At 33.9% G+C, this 24,706-nt stretch overlaps 1 protein-coding gene and 3 pseudogenes across 3 annotated transcripts; 2 read left to right on the forward strand and 2 right to left on the reverse strand.

The window, feature by feature from the left end:
- Positions 1-8,454: 8,454 nt before the first annotated feature.
- Positions 8,455-10,091, forward strand: LOC145576413 (putative pentatricopeptide repeat-containing protein At1g03510 pseudogene; annotated as a pseudogene).
- An 832-nt stretch (positions 10,092-10,923) lies between these two features.
- Positions 10,924-12,898, forward strand: LOC145576414 (protein ALTERED XYLOGLUCAN 9 pseudogene; annotated as a pseudogene).
- A 4,406-nt stretch (positions 12,899-17,304) lies between these two features.
- LOC145574651 (uncharacterized) lies at positions 17,305-19,758 on the reverse strand. Of its 2 annotated transcripts, none has more exons than XM_081632488.1 (3): positions 19,612-19,758; positions 18,415-18,759; positions 17,305-17,673 (listed from the first exon to the last, which is right to left on the reverse strand). In XM_081632488.1, exons 2-3 carry the CDS (start codon positions 18,631-18,633, stop codon positions 17,560-17,562), a joined length of 333 nt encoding a protein of 110 aa, XP_081488614.1. In that variant the 5' UTR covers positions 18,634-18,759; positions 19,612-19,758; the 3' UTR covers positions 17,305-17,559. The 2 variants fall into 2 exon arrangements, with proteins under 2 accessions (XP_081488614.1, XP_081488615.1); XM_081632489.1 differs by having other exon boundaries at positions 18,415-18,711; positions 19,612-19,749.
- LOC145574650 (uncharacterized) lies at positions 19,611-24,499 on the reverse strand (annotated as a pseudogene). The gene is made up of 8 exons (XR_014098118.1): positions 24,386-24,499; positions 23,735-24,100; positions 23,462-23,548; positions 22,871-22,949; positions 22,720-22,779; positions 22,230-22,331; positions 22,033-22,104; positions 19,611-21,228 (listed from the first exon to the last, which is right to left on the reverse strand). The product of XR_014098118.1 is annotated as an uncharacterized LOC145574650 (transcript).
- Between the last annotated feature and the right edge of the window lie 207 nt (positions 24,500-24,706).

Below are 24,706 nucleotides of genomic sequence, written 5' to 3' on the forward strand. Positions count from 1 at the left end.
CATTTACATAAAATATATATCGTATATATATTGTTCATATTGTTACATTTACTTTAATTATTGTTGTTTTAAGTGATAACTTTATTTAAATTTTCACAAAAAAAATATAGGACCCGTCATCAGATGAATATACAAGATATTTTTTGAATCTTTCACCCTATGCTACTTCACCTGATAGAGGTGTAAATGTAAATGAGGTAATTACTTACGCATATAAATAATTAATTTGATTTTATATTGATTCTAAAATACAAAAGTCATGTTCTTTTCACGTTATTTTCATGAACTAATATTTTGTAAATAATTTTTAATAACTTTGAATAAAATGAAAAACCTATTACGGGATACCATCGACCAAACAAATGGTGATTCCCTAAATACAATACTTATGGCGTTCGAGTCCGCAATGAATAAACAAATTGTTCAATCATCTATGACACCTATTGAATTTGCTACTAATGTTGCCACAACTAAAGTGGTAATACTTCTAATGTTAAGTTGTTTAGATTAATTACAAACTATGATTACAAAATTTTAATAACTTTAATTTGTTTTGAAAAAATATTATTGTAGAATGATGAAGATGATGCCTTAACTGCGACACTTATGGAAATGAGGGCCACAAAGGCGAATAATGTTGAATCATCTATTGGAACAATTGAAGTTGCTACTAATGTCTCTGCAGCAGCAATGGTAATACTTTTATCGTTGAATTGTGTAGGTCATGCACCAAAAAATGAAGTAAATATTCTCACAAATAATACTCTAAAGTTGTACATAATAATTAACAAAGGTGGTATAAAAAAAATTATTGTAGGATATCGTCGCTCAAATAGATACTGAGGCCCTAACTATGGCACTTGTGGTGATTGGGACGATAATGCACCAAGATGGTATACAACCTCAAGTTACTACTAATGTTGCAAGAACTGAAGTGGTAATGCATAATTATAGCTTTACATCACAAGCCTTATTTCAATTAATTAGTTACTAAAGAGTATATTAGTTTAGGTCATTTTGAGTAATACTATTTATTTATTACAGGAGATGATAAATGGTTTGACTGAAGTTAATAATTATTTGAGAAATCTTGTTGATGAGCCTAGAACACTAGATATGTTGGCTACTGCTGCTCAAAACTCCGCCGTGGATAATGAGGTAAAATGTTGATAGATTATATAAATTAATCATTGTCAAGTTATTGTGTAAATGTCTGTACCTTGTTCGTTAATAAATTATCAAGGTCTAAATATCTTACTTTTAATGAAGTGAATGGATGAGTAAATTAAAATACCCAAATTTCATTAAAGTAAATCGTAAAAAAAATTAGGTTACTATATAGAACGTAATACTAATGGAATAATAAACCTAATAATTTGAAACAAGGAAATCTACGTCTATATTAGTATTTGACTAATTAAGCTTAATTTTGCATACTATAAATATAGTATTTTAATCCAATATCTCGAAATAATATACGTTTTTCGTGAGATCCAAAACTTGATTTTTACTTAAGAAAAAATAATTACATGTATCTTATTATCTATCTCTCAACTTTTGATATTAGGGTAAAAATATAATAGTAGCACTATATGGAGTAAAACATTACTACTTGGGCATTTTTAGGGGATTTTTTTTTATATTTATTTTATTTTTTTGAAAGATGGGCATTTGTTGTATAACTACATATTTTATGAATTTGAGTGGACTTCACGATATACTTCGTATTAAACTCATGATAGGATACATCAAAAGTTATATTGGTAAAACCAAATAAGAGGTTTAAGGGAGTTATGGTAAATCATTAGATTAGTGTATTTTGCATGCACATAGTAAGAATAAAAATTTATCATACAATTTTAGCTATGTTTCAGAGTATATATATATGTATGTGATGACACAACTTTAAACTATGCATGTAAAAGAGACATAGTACCAAAATTATTACCTAGTCCATTTTTGTTTATTTCATTATTGAGGAAAGATTTTGATAAGAGTATTTATAATCAAATCAATTTTTAATTAATTCATGTTGAAATACACTTGATTTATTATATTATGGCAAGTAAAAAAAAGATTAAGTTATTGTAATATGTAAGTGTTATTTCTTGAAAATCCATGCATTACTCTTCTTCTTCTTCTTCTTCTTCTTTTTTCATTTCAAATTGTTTAATTTTTTTGTGATATACTATGCATGCGTCTATGTGCATTGATTTTTAATGATATTAAAGGATGTTTATTATGATTTAATTCATTTTCAAATAAATGATGAACATTTTGCAGACTGTTATGGTTTTTTACGTTAAGCAAAGAAGAATGTCAAGGCTTACCCTAGATGAACGCCTACAAAATTGGCTAATAATAATGTCTGTTAGAAATGACAGTATAAGGATCGATAAGGTATGAAAAAAATTCTTACTTTGTTTTTAAGAGATATACATGTTATAGTTTATACCCCGTTTATATTAATAAGTTGTACCTTGCTTTACAGTTCTATACTCATCTATGGTCTAGCCAACAATTTAGGTCTCTAAATGAAGTTGATGACTTCATTCGCCTTGGCTACCTCCCAAAGAGGCCTGTGAAGGAGGCACAACAAGCTAATAATGTACGCTTATCTTAGTATGATTATTTCTATTAATTAAGTTTTTACATGTTTTTTTTTTATTTTTTTTTTATTTTTTTTTTTTTTTTGTATGATTGGTATTATTCTTAATTTTTGTACTATTTTCTTATGTAGTCTGCGGAAGCAAGCACTTTAAGGGGGAAACACTCAACAAGAAAGAAGCTGAACTGGGAGTTCAGATTTACAGGAAAAATCTCTAATGGTGAAAATTTTATCTATGATATCCATTTTCTAGATTCTAGATCCAACCAAGATCCAAACAGTGTAAGTGCTTTTTTTTTCTGTAAAATATATATCAATGTTGCTTACTTGGTCATCTTAATAATTTCTAAAATGCAAATACAAGGTTAAAAATTTGTAGTCTTATATAATACGGAGTATACATATTATAATTTCTATTTTTTTTAAAGTCACGAGGCTTTAGGGTAAATGAAGAAATATTTTTCTCAAGTGGAGGAAAGACAAATGATTCTGAAAAACACCGTCATAAGAGAAGGAAGACGATAGAGCTCACTCTAAAGGAAAGGGTAGAATCCTTTTTAAAATATGCATATCAGAATCTACTCAATAAGGGAAACAAGAATGAGGACCAGGATGACAAAGGAAAATGCAGCAAGGATAAAGGCAAGAGGAAAATGTATGAAGATTAAAGATGGCTTGAGAAGTACACCAGGGATCCGTCATTAATTAGAACCAATTGAACTTATATAATAATAAGAATTTATGATAACCTTTTGAAGGAGGGACTTTTTAAAGGTTTACTTTGTTGTATTTTGAGACTGATTTCTTGTTATTTTGAGCTATTTTTCTTAAAGTTTATTTATTTATACTAATTGACGCTTATTTAAACATCACAATTTTGGTAGTATTTAAACATGATAATACATCATTCATGATCCAGTTTTCCAATAATTAAATACCAAATAATTATCACAATATATTCAAAAATCTTACTTTATATATATGTTATGAAATCATGCTTGATTTTTAATTTTGTGTCATTTCATGTAATATGCTTTTGAGGTAACAAATCAACACAGGTATTGTCATATTAAGTCTTAATTGCATGAAATCAGATTGATTTTTCTTTCATATAGTAATAAGAAATCAACCATATTATATCTTTATAAAATGTATCAAATTGTGTGAAAATAATCTAAAATGATCACAACATCTGCTAGGACCATATTTTGATTAAATATGCACTAATGAAATGAGGATTCAATAATTACATTTAAACTTCACATTACTGCAATTTTTTTTTACAAAAATAAAAAGTAAGAATTAAGCACTCTTAAAACAATTAATTAAAAGAAATAACGTACAAAAGGATTTTCTTAAAATAATTAATTAACTTGATGTATGTATAGATTATTATGTTTAATGAAACTTTCACAACTTCAATTTTATTGTATCAAACTATACGAATCAATAAATATCTAATGGTACAAATAAACTCACTATTTAACAACACTAGTGTAATTTTCTATATATATAAATAACTTATAAATAGAGGTCAATTAAAATAATTTCCAGAATTTTTTAATTTCACCAAGGCAGTATTACCATTTTATGCTATAATTTTTTCATGGTCACCCAATCAAATTTATTATATTTATCATTTTACCAAAATGTCATTATAGCCCAAACTTCTTCTATATAAATCACCTTCTACCTCATATGTCTTTTCAATCCACCTTTTTCATTCCTCTTGTTCTTATACAATATCTCCAATCTACATCTTTAACTTATGGCGAACCCTAATAATAATTTGTGCACCAATTTGAAAACCTTCAATATTTGCATCTTGGTGAATCGGTGTGAAATAATTTGCATCTTGGTGAATTAGTGTGAAAATTTAATTCTCCTTTTCAATTACCTAATTTTTTGCTTGAGTGATGCCTTAGATTGTTGATTGAGTTTTAGGATAAACTTTTAGAAAATTCTCTTTGGTAACATCTAGATTTTATTATTTTTATCTTTGGTGAATTGGAAAATAAGTTATTATCTTTAGTAATCCTGTATTAATTGATTACCAAAGATAAGTATTGTATTAAAAACATTAACCATGGTTAGTTTTTTTTAACTAGGTGGTTCAGGAACATCCTATTCCTGGTTGCAGGGAAAAAGTTGCTATCTACGTCATGCCGTAGGTCAATAACCTCGGACACGACGCTGCTAAACTGTAATCCCCCATATTTATAGAATAAATTATTAAATATTTATTTATTATTTAAATAAATATTATTTTTTTCATTTTCATTAAATAAATTATTTTATACAAAAATTTATTTGAACTTTATTAAATTAATAAGCACCAATCTAATTGAAATTCTTTTTTTTCTATACACCAACATAATTTATCAATGGTGTTAGTAGCCCAATTTTAAGTGAATTAAGCTTATTTCAATCTAACCCAACATATTGTGGCCCAAAAACAATTCAAAACCTTACTAGGATTAGAATAAGGGCTTAAACACTTAAGCTCGTACACTTATTAAAACCCCAAAACCCACAAACTCCCCTCCTCACTCACCTACTCCCTCACTCTTTGCTACTCACGAACCAAAAAAAAAATGTCGTACAGCCGCCCCGCAGCCACCCTCGACCACTGTAGTTTGTCCTCCTTCTCTCTTTCTCCTTCTTCTTTCTTTTTCTCTTTTGTTACTTAATTCAAGTTTCAATCTTTGTCAAATTTTGTTATTAAATTGTTATTATTATGGTTTGATTATGTATATAAATTATAAAAGACTATAAATTTATGATTTTTATCATGCTTAAATTATGAAATAAAATTTCAGATTTATTTAGTTAAGAAAATAAGGGTTTAAAACTTGATTTTCATGATTTTAGGGCTTAAAACGTGTTAGTCAAGTTACTTAAGTATATAGTGTTTATAATATGATAAAATTATATTTTTGGTGATTAACACTAATTTTTAGATTATTAAAAATGTAGATTTGGGAATTTAAAGCATTCTAAATCATATGATTAATTTATGTTAATAGCTTATTAAAGTATCAAGCTTAAAGTTTAAATTTATTTTTCAGATTTTTGTAATCTGAATTTTATTGTTTTGGTATAAAAAATAATAGGTTTTAATGTTTCTACATATATATTTAAGATATTATTCCATTATTACAAGTATGGGTTGTTAAATTTGTAAAGGATGTGTATAAACTAAATTTTCAAATTTGGTTAGTAGCTTAAACATGCTGTAATTTCATATATAAAGATGTATTTTAAGATTTTTATGAAGAAAACTTAAAGAACTATATTTAAGCTTTTGATTTTAATTAAAGGGAAGGTTTTAAAGTGTTGGTTGGATTTTTGAAGGTTTAAAAGTAAGTTAATATTGCTGTAAATTTAGTTGTTTGGGTATTGATTGAATTAGTAATTTGGTTTAGGAGAGGACTTTGTAGAGGGCTATTTCTAGTTTATAAAGTGGCTAACCAATTCGTTTACTCAAGGTACGTACAAGGATACGAAAAACCTTGACTTTAGGAGCATGTTTAAATACTTGGAGAATTTAGAATCATGTTAAGAAACTTGTGGATTGGTTGAAATTGTATGGTAGTAAGTGTGATTAGTGATAAATGTGATGGTTGGTTTTGATTCATGTATGAGAAATGCGTATTGATTTATCTTGTAAGTGTTATTTATGCATTAACTTGCAAGATGAGCTAAGAGACAAAGGTACGTAAATATGTGAAATGAACTATCTTATTACTTGTTCATGTTTGTTGAAATGGAATGAGTAAATGGAGAATTAAAGTCTTATAAGATGAGGTTGAGGATTTGAGGTGCCTTATGCACTTAAGGTGTTTATACACCAAGGTAGTTAAAGGATTCAATAATAAGTATTGTTTGTCACTAATAAATCAAGAATTGAATTGGAAATTTGAATTTGCTTGAATGATTACTGTTTGATTGGTTCTATTGTTTTGCATTTGAGTCATCACCAAGATTAAACTTGTAAATCGCGTAAAGTACAAGATGGATGAGCAATAAAACTCTGAATTTGTGTACATCTAGAGTATTGACAAACAGGGGTTGGGGTTCACACGTTATTAGCCGTGTGCTTTTTAGAGGTCGTCTGATCTATGAGTCTCTTGTTTTCAAGTACTTTTTAAAACTATAAGGAGTTAGATGAAATCTCATACTAGCTATGGCCACGGAGTCGCGCCCGTTTTCCATTAGATGTTTATTGATGTTTCTGAAAAGAGGCATAGGGTTTTTCTTTTATTGATGTTCTAAAGTGGAGCATGGGGAGACAACCTTGTCTATTGCTTAATCCAATGAATAAAGTGAAATGAAATGATCAGTATTAATTAGTGAAGTCTTAATAATGTTAACAGTTGAGTCATGTGTTTGAGTCAATAATTAAATTGCTGTGTGTTGATTAATAATTAGTAGCATGCTAGGAATTCTTTGTTATGTTTTGTAGCTTGTATGTACTTAGTGTTGTTGATTGCGTGCTTTTGTGTGTCTTGTTCATGGTCATGGCCTTTACCTTTCAATGACCCTGTGATGATCCACTTTTTACACTTGTAATATTGGGGAGCAGATTAATCACAGGTATTTGCGTAGTGGGACTTGCATCAAGTGCTGGGGTTTTGAGTGGAGTATTGGTTATCGTTCACAGTTTATTTTATTTTTAAAATTTGAATTTATTTATACTCTGGTTGATTTATTTACCACTTCTATTGGGTTTTGAATAAGGGCCTTAATGGTTCCAAGTTGTAAGATTTATTTTGGTTTTGTTTGTTGGTTTTGAAACTTATTTATAACCGAGTTAGTTTTTCCGCTGCTAAATTCTGAATTAGCCTTAACGTTTGAACACGTGACGGTAGCACGTCAGTAATTCTCTTGGATTTTATTAAAGGTATTTACAGGTTTAAGGAGAGAATTACTGGGGTGTTACATAATTGTGCCAGATAGACTAAGAGACTTTCGGTCTCCTATAGCTTGATGATGCCGATCAGCTCGACAGTTGTCTTTTCTTAGCAGTTGTTCGCAACGAACTTTGCCTTAAATTTCAATATGAGATCATCGCATCCTGTTACTATACTGTTCCATTCCCGAGGCCTTTGGAAAACCAGGCCTGAGCCAACCTTATTAGGTTTGTCGAGAAATACTTGCACCATGTTACCTTGGAATACTGGAATAAGTACATATATCCCTCGAATGCCGAGATATGATCCTTTGAATCTGTCGTGCCACCGAACTTGATGTACAAAGGCAGTTTGACCTTCACTGCTTGGTCTTCCAAAAATCCATGGGGCAAAAGGCGATCTCTCGGGAGTCATGATCGCTTTTCCCTTTCCTTTGCCCAGCCAAGAGTTCTCGCATGTCTCTTCCATTGAGGCGATTGTTCTTGTTTTGTTTGAAGGTGGTGTTGTGAATGCGTCGATCGGCATGTCCCTCGAACGTGTCAACCTACTGTGGATGCTTAGCTGCCTCTCTCCTAGGCCTTCGTGAACACTCCTACACGGTGGTGTCGGCGTAGGCTGCTCGGTTTCTAGAGTTTCATTTCCTTTTCCTTTTCCTTTAGACATGTATCATGCTTTGAGCACATGGGGCCCTCAGGACACATGTCACGCTCTGAGCACATGTAATCCTTTGGTGAACTTTTTTATGGCCTTTTGCGTGCAATCGTGCATAGAATATGACTTGAGGCTATTGGGCTTGGTGCCCCGGTTGATAAGTTATGGGCTAAATCAAGAATCCGTTTTGGCACCCAAACTACTAATTGCTTTTTACCAAAACTTGTTTGTTAATTTGAGTACCGTCCTCACAAAAAACATTCATAAACGTATTAACTCATTTTCACCTTAGTTCTAAAAACATTGCATTTGCAAGCAAACACGGAACCTCGAAAACAAATGGCGAAATTGCAGAAGCCATGAATTACTCCAACTCAAACTTCTTACGCTTGCTTTCCTACACGAAGCAGCTAACCTCCCACGTTAATCAAGGCCGCCATAACCAAGCACTCTCTCTCTTCCACCACATTCACTCTGCACTCGCTCTTCCTCTTGACCCTTATGTCTTCCCGCTCACTCTCAAATCCTGCTCAGCCCTCCATTGCCCACTTCTTGGGACCTCCATTCATGCCCACTTAACCAAATCTTCTCTACTATCAAACCCATTTGTAGCTTCTGCTCTTGTTGATTTTTATGGGAAATGTGTTTCCTTGGTTTCTGCACGCCAACTGTTCGACGAAATTCCCCTGAGAAATGATGTTGTATGGAATGTAATGATTTCACTTTATGCACATTCTAATAATGTTTCTCTGGCTTTAGGGTTGTTTGAATCTATGGATGTTGCTCCTAGTATTTCGACGTTTAATTCGATTATCGATGGTTTGTCGAGGTTAGATGATGGGTGTTACAGGGCTGTTGCGTTTTACAGAAGAATGCAGGATTTTGGGTTGAGGGCGAATTTTATTACTGCATTGGCTTTGCTTTCTGCTTGTGCTGGAGTTGGGGCTCTGAAGTTGATTAGAGAGATTCATGGGTATAGTATGCGGAACAATATTGATCCGAATCCACAGCTTAGGAGTTGTCTTGTTGAAGCGTATGGGCGATGTGGATGCGTTGATAATGCTTATTTCATATTCTATAGTATGAAGGAGAGAGAGCGAGACGTAGTGGCATGGAGTAGCTTGATCTCAGCTTATGCATTGCACGGCGAGGCAAGAAAAGCGCTGGACATATTTCATGAAATGGAAGTCGCAAAAGTGAAGCCTGATGGGATTACTTTGTTGGGTGTACTGAAAGCTTGTAGTCATGCAGGATTGGCTGATGAAGCGAAGGGTTACATTGCATGGATGCAAGAGGTTTATGGTGTGGAAATAACCAGTGATCATTATTCTTGTTTGGTGGATGTACTAAGTAGGGCAGGGAAATTATATGAAGCTTACGACGTCTTGACTAAAATGCCAGTTAAGGCTACTGCAAAAGCTTGGGGCGCGCTTTTAGGGGCTTGCAGAACTTATGGGGAGGTAGACCTTGCAGAGGTTGCTGGAAGAGCATTGTTTGATATAGAACCTAATAATGCTGCTAATTATGTGCTGTTAGCTAGAATTTATGCAAACGCGGGAAGATATGAAGAAGCTAATAACTTGAGAAATGAAATGAAAGAAAGACGAGTGAAGATAGCACCAGGTAGCAGTTGGGTGTAGTTGGACAGGAATTTTTTTGTCCCTTAAGTAGGACACACAATGGAAATTCAATGGATTCCCAGTTTGCCTGCCAGTGGTAGACTGGTAGTGTCTAATGTGATTCTAGTATAATTTTTCCTGTGTACCAATGTTGGGCTGTCCTTGAGAACTGAGCAGCAAGGCCAGCAACCCGGACCTCAGATGTAAATCATGGTATATGGCGGCTTATCTGTCCTGAATTTGATCTGTTGAACTGTATTTTCGGGTTTGATAATACGAAAATATATAGTGAATTAATTGCTTAACTGTGATTATTCACTATTTATACATGAGCCAAATTTGATGTTGGACACCTCTTTGTTTTGCTTTTCACATCACTATTCATTGCTCGTTTTGTACAGACTTCATAAAATAGATTGATGGATATGATTGGTGGAAGAGATGAGAAAATGAGCGTGACACGAAAGGAAAGAGAAGAAAATGGATGTATGATGTGTATCCCAGTGAAGTGATAAATAGATATTTTGGATTGATAAATTACTCCTCTCAATCTTAGTATCTCAAAATTATTTAAAATAAGTTATGATTAGGGGTTTAAAGTGACAATAACAAAATCATAGATTTCCAACCTACCATGGCAAAGTATTAATTTATCCTGACTTTTTTTTTTGGGTGTGCAAATGAGACGCCATTACATATTACAAATGCATGCGAGAGGGGGGGTTTTGAACTTGTATACAAGGTCAATACCTCATCGATTACTGTATACAAATTCTAATCACATGATTTTTACTCATCTAAACTTACATGAATTTATCTAAACTTAACAAAAATTTGAATAACCCCTTATTAGAACCTTTTTTTTTATGAACTTATGAGGCTTGAAATAAGTAAAAATAACTTAAATAAAATAGGGCATAAGTGAAAGGGAAGAATTATCTCAACTACTAAATTGATATGGATCTCAATGAATAATCTATCAAATCCTTGAATATGACATTAATGTAAAAATCGAATCAATGTTAAAAGATCTGTACTTACTAAACATGACATGACTTTTTCTTGACTAATCACCGAATTTGAGTGTAAGATATCTCACTCAATACATGACCTTCCACGTCCCAACCCGTGCTCAACTCTTGTTTCACCTCTAACTTGGTAAAACCAGACATCTCTTTAACCTTTCATTAGAGGAATAAAACACCTAATTAAAAGTACAATCAATTACTGTGTGTTTTAACAACTATTGAACCGCAGTTGATTCAGACTGACGACGCCCCGATTGCCAAGAACCATCATCAATCATCATCCATGGTCGACATATGACCTCTCAACTTCCCTCCTTTCTTTCTCGATTCTTCACAATTCTCAATCGTCGTTTGTTGCTTCACCTTTTCCTGACTTTGACATCTTCCCCTTTCTCTCTCCTCCCTTGTCGTTACCCCATTCCCATCACCCAGTTTCCGCCATTGCAGCACCTTCAGCTTTCAGGTAATCTCTCAATTGTTCAATACCCAGATCAAAATCATTCACTTTTCCCCAAATACTTAATGGGTTTTTGTTAAATTACGAATTAATCGATTTAACAGCTGAAAATAACTAAATCCCAGAAAAATTATTGAATACCCAGATCATAATTTGTGAGAATTTCCCCTTTTTTGAGGGATTAATTGTTGGATTTAATGGAAACTTGTTAGTTTATATGATGTTAGGTGCCGTCCAATTAGGTGTATTGGCGGCTTGTATAGTAGTTCTTGTTCCAATGGCGTTAGCAGGGTGGCATTTGAGCCGCAATAAAGTGTTGTTTTTTAGTGGTGCTCTTTTCATTTCACTTGCTGTTGCTGTTCATCTTTCTCCTTACTTTCCTTCTCTTACCGACTTTTTCCCTGATGTTTCATCATCATCTTCGTCTTCGACGTTAGTTGTTCTTGAGAATCGCGAGTCTTGTATTTCTTTTCTTCATCGGATCCAGTGGAAAAATCACCCTAGAAATATGAATGTGTCTTCTAGTTGGAAATGGATGTTGTCAGATGAGAATGTGTTAGCTTGTGATTTTCAGAAGTTGGGTAGGAAGGATGTTGGGGATCTGCTTAATGGGTCTTGGGTGATGGTTGCTGGGGATTCACAAGCGCGGTTATTCGTGCTTTCATTGTTGAATTTGGTGTTGGTTGAGGAAGAAATGGTGGCGGTTCGAGGGGAGTTGTTTAAGAGGCATAGTGATTATCATTTGGTGGTTGATAGAGTAGGGTTGAAGTTGGATTTTGTATGGGCTCCTTATGTTAATAATTTGACTCACTTGGCATTGGAGCTATATAGGAATCATAGCTGCCCTGATGTTCTGGTCATGGGTTCCGGTCTTTGGCATATGCTTCATGTGAATAATGCGACTCATTATGATGCTTCGTTGCAGCTTCTGAGTCGTTCTGTGATGCCATTGTTGGTGGGTAAATCTCAACCTCATTTGTTTTGGTTGGGGATCCCAACATTGATACACTCAATGCTGAATACTGAAGAGAAGAGAGAGAGAATGACTAGCGCGACACAATTTGCTTATGGTTTAGGAGTTCGTGGTGCTAAGCTTTTACGGCCTAGTGGCCCGTTTGTGTTGTTGGATATTCAGTCTTTGAGTGGGAATTGTGGGGAAAGATGTACAGAGGATGGAATGCATTATGATGGGGTTGTATATGAAGCCGCTGTTCATATCATGCTTAATGCTCTACTTATCCAGTCTCAACAAAAATTGTAGTGATGGTTTTGTTATTTAGCTGGCCGTTCTCTGACATTGATCACAGATAGCATCTTTGATGGAGCGTAAGCTTTTGGTACTTTGTAAGAGATTGCTTCATCCATGTATCTTTGATGTATCTTGGGTGATTCCTGATGTATACTTCTCTACGTTTTGGATTAACTTTTAGCATGAGTTTTCTGATTTTCTCGTAGTGGAGAGATCAATTGCTTGATTTTTCTTATAGCTTAGTCAAACATGTATTAGTATGGTATACTTACAAAACTTGTATGCTATAGGCAAAGGGGGAACCCTTAATGTTTTTCATTCATTCTAGTTAGAAGCTGTATAAGTATGTGGTTGCACTGATGGAATAACAATCAAGAGATTTTTTTTAACCTTTTTTCACTTCTTGGAGATCTCCCTATTCTGGCGTTCTTTGGTACTGTATGACTGTCACTAGCATTGCAGGCCTGCTTGATATTGCTACAATAATTTTAGTCTTGGATGATGCAACAGAAATATTTTGCTATCCGTTGAACTTGCTGGAATCTTTCGTTTGTAATTGTGACTTGGAACTAAGCATTATATCTTCTCTGGTTGCAATATAAGGATGGTGTGGCATCAAGGCGATCAATCACATCAGCCATTCTGGTATGTTGTATTTTTAATTTTTGCTCAACTTTAATGGTGCCAGTTTAGTAACGGAGGTTATGCATGTCATTAAAATGTTAGATATTTCATGAAACGGTTGTTGAGTACACTGAAATTATATGATTAATTGATTATACTAGAATTTTGGTAATCAAGAGCTCCATTGACTCAGAATTGTGTGACAGTGCATCCACATGATGCATCTGTAGAATGTTCTAATATTTTCTACTGGAATTCAAGTGCAGAGAGAATTTTTTTCGTCCTTCTTTCAATTAGCATAGGATGATTAATCATTTACTTCCAATCTGAATTCACTATTTCCTGCACCAATCCATCCAAAAGTTAGAACAAAGTTTCAATGATCTAGTAATGACAGATAAATTGGGCTAATTCTATAAGTTAGCAGTAAAAGTATAGCCCTTAGTATCTAATTGGAAGTCATGCAGTTTGTGACACCCTAATTTTTGCTTTAATGTCACATTCATTTCCCACATTTATGACAAGTGTAGATATAATTAATTCTCAAACCTTCAATCAAAAATTGAATCTCTCCTTACTTTATGTATTTGGTCCTGTCCTAAATATGGTTAATAAGGGCAAATATATTTACAACAGATGGTGAAGGACACCTTCCTTCATGAATGAAATCTACAAGGGTTAGGAGGAGGAGCATTGCCTAGGAGGAGAGTGGATTTTTTTTTTTTTTTACTGTGTGTGTAATTTTTTATGCATCCCTAATGTGAATTACGAAATTTTATGATTATTTGTGGAGGACCTCCTGAGCTTGGGATATTTTGCATAGTATTTATCCTTGTATATTTATCGTAAATGTTCATCCACATATCTTGCCTCTTGACATATAAACAGAACATCACATACGTAGCTAGCATTCTATCATTGCAATGGATAACTATTTTTTCTCTTTTTTTTTTTAACAGAAATGTCTATGAACATATTCCAGAAAAAACAGATTTAAACTCATCATGAGTTGTGTTATTGCTGAACTTGACATTTTTTTTTCAGTCAAAATAAAGGCAAATGAGACTGACCTATTGGCCAATTTCTTGATCAGAGCCAAAATATTAGTGACCCCGTTTTAATGAGTTGCTGAAAAAGAGTATAAAGATACTGCCTACCTTGTTTATGGTATGGTGTTAATTGTTGTTGGTTTTTTGCCTATACCAGGCCAGAGGGGCAGACCTTAAACTCGATTCTGCATCTTCTAAAAAACTCCTTTGTTGGTGGATAAACAAACATTTTAGCTTTTCATGTGTATGTTATTTACAATATGAAATGTACTGTATAATTTAGTTTGGAAAAGATAATATATATGGTCAAGTTCCAGGAACCCTTCTTCAAAAGAAAAAAAAAGTTCCAGGAACCCTCTTACTGGAAATGTTTTGTTGAAAGAAGCCTACTAATGGCATGTTGAATTGCATCTTTGAATGTCTTTGTTAAAGCAGCTTTGCTTGGAAGCTTGACCTTGGTGATCGTGTTTTTCTTAGAGGCATGATTGGAGATGAGATCAATAGCAATATGATTCTGGAGACCTCTATCCTCATATTGCACTTTTATTGCTATGCTGAGTACCAATGAGGATGTTGATGATAGCTTTCGATGAGGGTAAATTTAACTGTGTGAAATTTTTATCTTTCTCTTGATGGTGATGGTAGTTTAAAACAGTGAGACTGTTACATCACACTTTTGGGGCATGCTTGGATTGGGGGTGACACATTAAGGGGGTAATAAAAGTCAAACTTGAAAAAACAAAAGTCAAACTTGAAAAAACAAAAGTAATTAGAGGTGTTGTTGTAAAAGACATGGTATTTACATATGAAATAAGGTAGTTGTGCCATGACGAAAAGAGAGAGATGGAGGAATTATTACTCTTATAATGAGGGTAATAGTTACCCACCCTCCCCCTAGTGTAACTATTACCCCCCAAAATGAGGGTATTGATTCCTCTTTCTTCACCTCACACCATACCATCACTAAATAATTTTTCTTACAATTACACCATCACTATCTCCTTCTTCCTTATTTTCACATTCATTTTGCTTAGTTTGACTTTTATTACTCTAGTAATACATCTCCTCCAATCCAAGCATGCCCCAGACATAATTGCAGGCCCTCAAGGTTGAATATGTCTTCTTTCATATGGATATTCAAAAGCATGAACTATCCAAGCACACTAATATAATTCTTTCAGAAGCCTTCTTTTCTCTGTCAGTCTTAAAAAGTATTTTTTTTTTTTTAAAAGATCCTTTTACAGTGTGTTTGGATGAATGGATTTCATAGTAAGAAAAGGTAGGGAAAGTAATGGATCCAATTTTAATTGTTTGGATCTGAAATGGCAAAGTGAAGGCCAGATGATTGGGGTATCGTATACCCTTCCCTTTCAAATATTTCCGGAGTTGAAAAGATGCGGAAGGAAAACACAAGTCCATTTCTCCTTTTCCTTTTCCCTTTCTCTTTCTTGTTTCTTTTCGTGTGCTTAGAGGTGACACATTGAAGGTTGGGTGGAAGAAATTGATGTGTAACAATCCTGCACCACCAAAATGTTCGTTTATCACCTGGTTAGCCATTCTTGGCAGATTAACAACCTGTGATAACATGCTGAAAATTGGTTTTTCTTGTGCTCAGTCTGGAATACAATTATTTTGTGTGCGAAAGAGTTGAAAACTCGTGATCATCTCTTTTTCAAATGTGATGTTTCTGGTAATGTTGCTACGTAGCTCTTTCTCCTACTGTATGAGAAGCAGTTCTGAAGTCGTTACATATTAGCAAAGCTCCTGAAACATGGACCTCTGAGTTGATGTTTGGGCAGAGTACGCTTTCTTGTATTTTTCTTACAGATGTGATAAGTTTAACTTCCGTGATTCTTTTATTCAAACAGCTTCTAAATCACAGGCATGATATCAGAAGCTGCTGATTCTAGACAGCTAGCAGGTAAGCTAATGTTGCAGCTGAAATCAAACGTGTCAATTTGCATAATGCAGTGAATGAGCAGATTTTAAGATTGTCAATACACTAATACCTTAACTCTCTTCAAATGCTATGCGAATTATTTTTACCAGCATTTACTTTTTGTCTCTCCAAGGAGAAAGAGGGTGAGGAATGAGTGACTTAAGAAATGAACAATCGCCTAATTCTAACTAAAATAAAAGGTTTGATATGTAGTAATGCCGAATCCTTTTGGGACCAAGTCTTTTTATTCTTTTTTTCCGTAAAATTTACGTTCCTCTATTAATATCTGAAGGACGAAGTGCAGTTAACTTCCATTGGGTGAAGTTATGCTAATGAAAGAGCCTGTTCATAGTCCTTCATACTCATCATGAATTGACCGATGAATTTTCAGAGCTGTAATAAAACGGAGCGTAATAAAACTTTATTCTGAAATTCAGTTGATCCATTCCGCATTTACGTCGTATTTTGCTCAGAATGTGAATACTTATTGTTGTTTCACAGAGTAGAGCGTACAGGTTATGCTTCTGCTGAAGGAGTAGAATCCCTTTGGGAAGTCCCTTCTTCAGTCATTTCACTCATTTGTGCGCCAGGAGAGGTTCACTAGACAGGTTTTTTAAACAGCTGCACCTTTTTGGCTCTTTTTGGTGATGTGGTAGCAGTTAAGGCTAGCCATATGTGCATAATTTCTCGGGGATATTGAGTTTGGAATCAGCACCAACACAGCTGTTCTCAATCATTTTTCAACTAAATGACTGGTGCAAAGGCTCAGAATTACCAACATAAAAAATTACTAACAGACAAGCAAGACCATCATTGTCGCATGTGTTTACAGGTTGCATTAAGCAGAGATTTATTTGAATAGATATACTTTTGACTCAAATACTCAATTTTTGTACAGATCATATTTGTAATGCCTTGGATAAGGGCTATCCAATATCTATTCACGGTAGAATTTTAAGTTTGATAAGGTCGAACAAGTTCTCGAGCCAGTGAATCCCTTCATCACTGAAAAAAGCCAAATAGTCTCCAGAGGACTATCAGACTAATTTCAGTCACTCAGTACAGATCATCAAAATCTAACCGTTCTGTTCTGACTTCTTGTACTACCTGACTCATATTTGGAATTGAATATTATAGAGTTAAATATGAAACTTCAAAAGCGATTAATTTCAATAAAACTGCTTTGACTAACTTTGCTCAAGCATAGCTTCCCTCATACATTGTTTTGTACAATTACATTACCACTACCCTCAAACAAGGGTTCAGTTCAAGTGGTTGAAAACGGACATGAGCCACAGTCAAACAGCTAAGCCAGTATTCAGTTTGTCAACATTGCTCTAGGTTCAATAGGTGTACAGTGTAGTCTGCTTATTATGAAGACAGTGAAAAATGAATGGAAAGGGTGCATAATATATGCAAGTGTCAAGACTGATAAACCTCAGGAAGCTGAAGCCCTACACTGGCAGCTGATTTTCCGAGTATCCTTTTCATCTCATCTGATCTGTCCACAGCAATGTTGTAGGAGAATAGGAGCTCCTAAAAGAAAAATGAGAAGATCATGTTAAATTAGAAGATCAGTGCACCAATTGGTGTAGATTTTGTAGCAGAGAAGCAAAAGAGGGGGGAAAAAAAAAAGCAATAATTTATCTAGTATGGATAATGTGTAAAGGGACATGAGCAGTCATAGGTCCTAGAACAATATGAGCTGAACATATTCACCAATATTAATAAGATTTCAGATGAGATGCATAACCAATGTCACAAACTTCGTAGATACTGTTCTTCGATCAGTCATCTAACATCAAATCGGTCTGTAGATATCACTTCCTTTCCCCCATACCACAGCAACATTGAATCAGGACAACAGTTCATTTATGCATACTTTTATTTTAACTACGCATTATTCAGAAAGAACAATTTACTGGGCTCCTAAGTCATTAACACCCCCCCCCCCCCCCCCCCAACACACACATTTGTCTAGATGGCCAGATGGGATTTTAAGCATAAATAGATAGCTTACAAATAGCATCAGAAAAAGGTCTACTCAATTTGTATGCAGGTTACCTGATATAAAAACCCAACCCTGTAACTAAGATTTTAAGGAACCAGCAAAATGAAAACATCCCACGATATAGAGAAGAGAGAAGAATATTCACAGGTATAAAGATATACTACAAACTAACACGGAAGAAACAAGTGATAGCTTCTTCTATGAACGTCTAATTGTTTATAAATGAAATTCGACTTCACATAATGCAAGGCTCTAGAATTGTATACCTTGTGATGATGGACACTATCAAGCAAGAAAGTATAATCATTTGCCAGCTTCAATTTATTCTGTATAGATGATGGATCAGACAATTGACGGTTCTTCTTAAACTCTTCCATTATATAATCACTAAAGTGCCTTTTGTAGTCTTCCTGTCCAATGTGCTTCTTCACAGATTTGAGAAGTTGCCTACAAACTTTCACAGCATGAAGACCTTCTGAGCCCATTTCTTTTCCTTTCCTTCTTGGTGTTAATTATCTTCTTGCTCCCCTCCTTTCTAGCACAATTATACCGAATGAACAAGCCTGTTTTAGAAAAAGCAGCTACCACTGTCAGAAGAACAGAATTTATTCCTGAAGAAGTTATCATTAACAGTTAACACGACAGGAATAAGATCAGCAGATATAAATGATAATCGGGAGAGGAGTTCCAGCTAGTCAAATTCACTTCTTCAAAGCATCTTGATCCCTAAATTCAGTGTACATCTCTCTCAAAAGAAAGCACATAGATGATAACCAATTTACAATGCAGCTATTCATTATCATGAATTCATGATACTTCGAATGTATCAAGATCAAACACTAATATGGGAATCGTTCGTCTAAAATGCTCAAGTTTTTAATTCTTTGTATTCTGCACTCAAGCATTCTAAACTATCAAGAAGATGTAAACTTGTAAATGATAATCGAACATGACACGACCTACAAATCATCAATAACAAACATACCCTAAATAATCACATTGACCCAATCCCTCAAAATTAAGGATTCACGACCATTTCATCAATATTCCATTTCTAAGGTCACAATTTCATAGTTTGATCCTAACATTGAACGATTAGGAACCAAATTCGACTCGGTTTATCAAAAAAGGCTTATAAAATTACAAAAAGTTCTCTCGCTTAATAGTATCGATGTAAATCGCTGGTTATAATCATTCATAACTAGAGTACTTATAACAATATTAACAAGTAGTTCAAAAATCCACCTTAGAAGAACCCTAAATTGACTAATTAATAATCTAACAATTACTAAGCCATTGAACAAGCAAACATTAAGTGAACACCGATTAACAATCAAAGCCTGTTAATCCTAATTCGCCCCAAATAAACAACTAATGCCATAATTGTTAACCCATAAAGCAATTAGACCAAGCTGAAACTGATATACAATGATGAAAAATAAATTAAAAAATCATCGTCTTACCTTAGGAGCTGCTTTAATGGAGGAGAGAAAGCTCAGAAGCCACTTCAATGAAGAAGAGAACTCAGAGTACGCTTCAGCGTATGAGAGAGAGAAGGCTTTCAAAGCAGGGAATTAGGAACCTTACAACTACGGGTTATTGGGGTGTTAATGAGCATAGCTAGTTCGTGTATGGTTCGAGTTCGGCTCGAAATTTTTGAGACGGATGAACCAACAAAACTTGGCTCAATAAGCTCATGCTCAAATTTTTACATAGTTGTAACATAATTGAGAAGTTAGAAATGTAGCACAAACATAGTTGTAACATAAAATTAAATTATAATTTTCGAAATAAAGTTGAGTGTTATATTAAGTTGAGATTTTAAATTTAAAACTTGACAAAACTTGTAACTTTGTTAAAGTTTGAATGAAAGTATGACAAGCTAATATTGTTCACTGATGCCTCACTCGATTGTCCATCACTCCATTTTATCTGGGGCTATTTGGGAGTTTTGGGATAGAGATTAGACTTCGTTTACTTTGTGAAATTTAATGGTCAGCTTATTTTCAGATTTTATCCAAACCCAAAATCATGCATTTTGGCGGATTGTTTATTAGACCTAGAAAGAAACTAGTCAACTTAGAAGTGATCAAATGTCGAGTTGCTAAAAGTAAGCTCATTTAGTGCTCATTTGTACCACAATGATAGAGTTCTTTGAGCTTAAAATAAACCATCAAATCATTCTACAAATGAGTATCTTATGGTATAACCCAACCTTTTCGGATCATGGCTACTAACAGAGTTTTTGTTGTTTAGTTTTAGAATAAACTTGATTCACCTTTTTTTCTAGAAATAAAAGTTTAAGGAGCTTCTGTTTGATGTTGTTCACATACAACTTCTGTTTGATGTTGTTCTTAGTTGCTATTTTATAGAATTTTCAGTACACATCTTCAAACATCAATATCACTAATAACATATATTTAAATTTATTTAAGTTTACTTGTATTATTTTGAAACTACAAGTGGTAGTGAATTTTACAAGACCTTGCACAAACTCAAAGTGTGTTTTCTTATACATAAATAAAAACAATAAGAATGCAAAATTGATTTTGTTACTTGTTGATATTTATGTGGCTTGTCAATCTCATATATGAAATTTCTGCTGAAGGGCATCCTAAAAAAACCATTAGACACTGTTCATTTCACATCTTGGATGATACTGCAATCAACTTTATGCAAAAAGAAATTTAAAATTCTGCATAACGTCAGTCTCTGACTGATGTACAATGCTTCACCATTGTAGAAAGCATGTTGAATGACATATAAGCTTCTCATTCTACTTTGATCCACAATGTCACAGCATGCTTGAAGTGGTGTCTGGTGTCATGGAAATATCCGCTCCAATATTGGCATGGGCTCCAAATGCAAGGCGACATTTGCTTTGGCTTTTCAGAAATATCTCAATAAATGACTTACAGAGGCATACCTTCATACATCATAACAAACTGTTACCATACGCTCCTCCAAGATAGGCTTGTCATATCTTGTGCACACTATAACCAGGATCTTCTACGGTCAAGCTTTCCTTCCAATTCTCGAATTCAGATCCACCAAAGACAACTTGTTTTATGCCAACAAAACTTCCCATATGGAACACCAAGCACAAGAGTTAATCTAACAGTTGATGTAAATCCTCTAGTATATATTAAGGAGAATAGGTGATGCACAATGTAGTGCAATTCCTTCAAGCTATGTTACTCAGATACTGGTTTGAGTATTAGGTGTGGGTAAATATCAAAATAGGTGTTACACAAGAATGTAAAAATCAGACACGATCCACTATCAGCTAGAATTGGACATGGTTGCAAGGACACGAGTCGCACGACATATACAGTACACGTTCATGTTTAGAAGACTGTGTGTGAGTTAAAGCATACAAATACATGCACACATCTTAAGCTGACTTGATTTTTAATTTTTGTTGAAACACTTATATGAAACCTACTTGTGATTTGTGAACACGTATCGCACTTATTCTTATCTTCCTTCTATGTTTACATTTTTTTTTCTACGATTATGAAGTTCAAGAAAATTGAAGTGTAAGAGTGAGCATGAAGTGTTGTGTAAGAATCATTACCCTTGTCAGAATGTCGATTGTTCGACATGGGTAGAAAGACAAGCTGAAGAGCCAAACATAGGCTTTAAGTTGTCAGAAAAAGAATAGCAATCCTACATGTGTACATATAACCTCTAGACTCCTTTCCATTATATATATCTTATATATTCCACTTCCATCATCAGATTTTCATTTTGCAGTAGTAAGATTACATAATTTGATAAATAAATTCATCTAATCCCTCATATATACATTAACAAGGTCCATGATATGACTGAGACTTTAACAATAAGATAGATAGGGAACTGGGGAAGGTATAAAGCCTTACTCAGAGCTTATCTGTGTCAATGCCTTCAATAGAACATCAAGAAGCAGCGATTCACTTGTCCCAATATCAACCCTGGCAGCATATTAAGCAAAAATAAGTAATTACACCACAAATTCTATAGAACCTTGCAGTCTGTTACAAGTAAATAAGATTCAAGCTCAAGCATAATCACTTTCAATTTGAATTAAACTCCGTACCATATTCGTGCCACATTGTCTTGAATCTCAAGATCCCCTATATTATAGAAGGTGGTCGGATCAACATTCGCTTAGTCTTTTGTCTAATGGAGATTGTGATAACTGCATCAGAGACAGAAAGCTTTTGAATTAGAAAGTACTGTAATTGTAACCTACTGACAAGTAAATTTGAAGGGCATAATTTTTCCTCTCTATGTATCTAGTAATTGCATTAAGTTGATAAAAACTAAAAAGAGAGGTGGCCTTTGATGCACGAAACAAAACTTTGTTATCAGGATGTTCATGAACCAAAGAATTCATAGAATCATCAGGAGCATGAATATTTGATAATTCATGCAACCAAATAATAAACAAAGCTAGTTTGTATATACATCAATGCTGCATCCAAGAACAATTGAACTAAGAAATTGCAGAAGTATCATCAACTTTTGGCAAGAGTACATATCTCCAACATCACACTAAATATCATGCTCCTGAAGAAAAGCATTACCTGCATATTCAGTGAATTGCAACCACCAAGACGTCCAATGATGTGCCACGACCGAATAACCTATAAGCAAACATAATTATATGAAACTTCTTCCATTAAACTAGATTCATTTAGCATCATATACCCTGTCTTTTGAAGAACAGTGACTTACATTGCAAATCAAAGAAACGTCTTTTTGTAGTGGAGAATTGTAAAATTCAAACCATATATATGAATTTGTGAAATCAAATCTGCCAACCACCAAAAAGATTAAAATGAATAAACAGACTTAATTCAGGGTTATACAAAACAAGATAGCATTGCAAAGAATATTACAGGTATGTAAAGAAGTTCGATTGCTGTTTGAGACATTAGACTGTTAGCTTTACCAAGAAAATCAAAAGCAAAATGGGACTAATACAGCACAAGAAACTAACATGTTACCACTTAACAGATAATCATCTAATCCAGGTTAAATACAAGCTAACTCAAAAGTTATTCAATATTGTCCGTTACAAGTAACCCGGGTTAAGTAAAAGCCAACAGATTTTGGACTACAACGGACTAAGCAGACTGGAAGTTTGGACTTGCAACTCAAATACAATATTGCCATAGTGTGTAATGAATTTGCACAAATAACACATTAGACACTCCCCTTACTTAACTACAAATCTGTGATTAAACAAAGCTTGAAACATAATCAACAAATGGTCACTATAAAGAAGCTGTGAATATAATTTCAAAGACGATGGCCCAAACTTACTTGTTGAATGTAACTTTCATGGGTGAACCAGAAACCAGTTTTAACCTGTAATATCTTGTTCTTTTTTTTCCTCAACCTTTCCTCCATCTGAAACATCATTCAGACCACTAAGAGCTCGAAATCACATAAAAAAAAAACCTGACACTACTTCTTATCCATCACTCAATGTAACAGTAATTAATCAACTATATTCACCAAATAAAGTATACATACTGAAATACACTACAAGATATAACCATGAACTTCATAGAATCATAGGAAATTCAATATTACTTTGGACTGAGCAGTATCCGGATCATCAAGGCAGTTACCAAGAATTTCAGCAAATTCCGGGTCCCGGTCATAGTCTTTCTCTTCTCCTCTCTCCCTAAACCTCTTCTGAGGTCCATCAAGCTCCTCCTCATCATCCAACACCTCGAATTCGCTCTCCGAATTTCGGTTTATCAGCTGTTTCCTACACCCTTTCTCCAAGAACAAGAAACCCCAATTTTGAGTCTTATAATTTCTGGGTTTTAAACATTTCCAACTTGAATATCCAAATTTTGGAAAAAGGGTAAAATTATTATGTTGAAAGGAAGCTAAGCAGCCTGCAGTCTTGGTTAATTCTAGAGGGTTTCCTCCATGACACATATGCAACATCTTCAAAGTTCATGCCGAAAAAAAATTACTTAATTAGAAATTGTAAACATTTATAAACTAATCAACAACTAAAAAAAAAAAAACAGTTCTAATCGATTTAGGGAAGTATGGAAAGTTAAAGAAAAGTGCACAACATCAAAAACACTGATAATCATTAAATAAAACAATTGTACAAAACCCCAAAGTGCAAAATGGAAAGTTTAGTTTAGAGCAAGATATAGAAAATTAGAGATATTAAGAGCATAATTGAATACAGTGTGAAGAAATGTGCAGGGATGAAGTTACCTTTGAGGAGTGAGAGGGGAGAAGAGAGCACGCTGAATGGGATGAGTTTATAGCTTCGTAAATAGGAGTACAGGATTATGGTTTTTATTTTATTTTTTATTTTATGGGAAAGGTTGGTTTTATCATAAATAGCACTATGATGAGTTAAGGCAAAATATTGTCCTAAACTTTGGTATTTGTGTGCTTTTAATCCCTCGACTTTAAAGTGGGATAAAATGGTCCCTCGGTCATCCAAAATTTGTACTTTTCAGCAATAATAATAGGCTAATAGCTAAGCATTAATGAGTCAACAAAATTTAGAAAAAGAGAGCATTTCTTAGC

Source organism: Chenopodium album, chromosome 13 (genome assembly GCF_948465745.1).
Source record: "Chenopodium album chromosome 13, dcCheAlbu1.1, whole genome shotgun sequence".
Taxonomy (NCBI): domain Eukaryota; kingdom Viridiplantae; phylum Streptophyta; class Magnoliopsida; order Caryophyllales; family Amaranthaceae; genus Chenopodium; species Chenopodium album.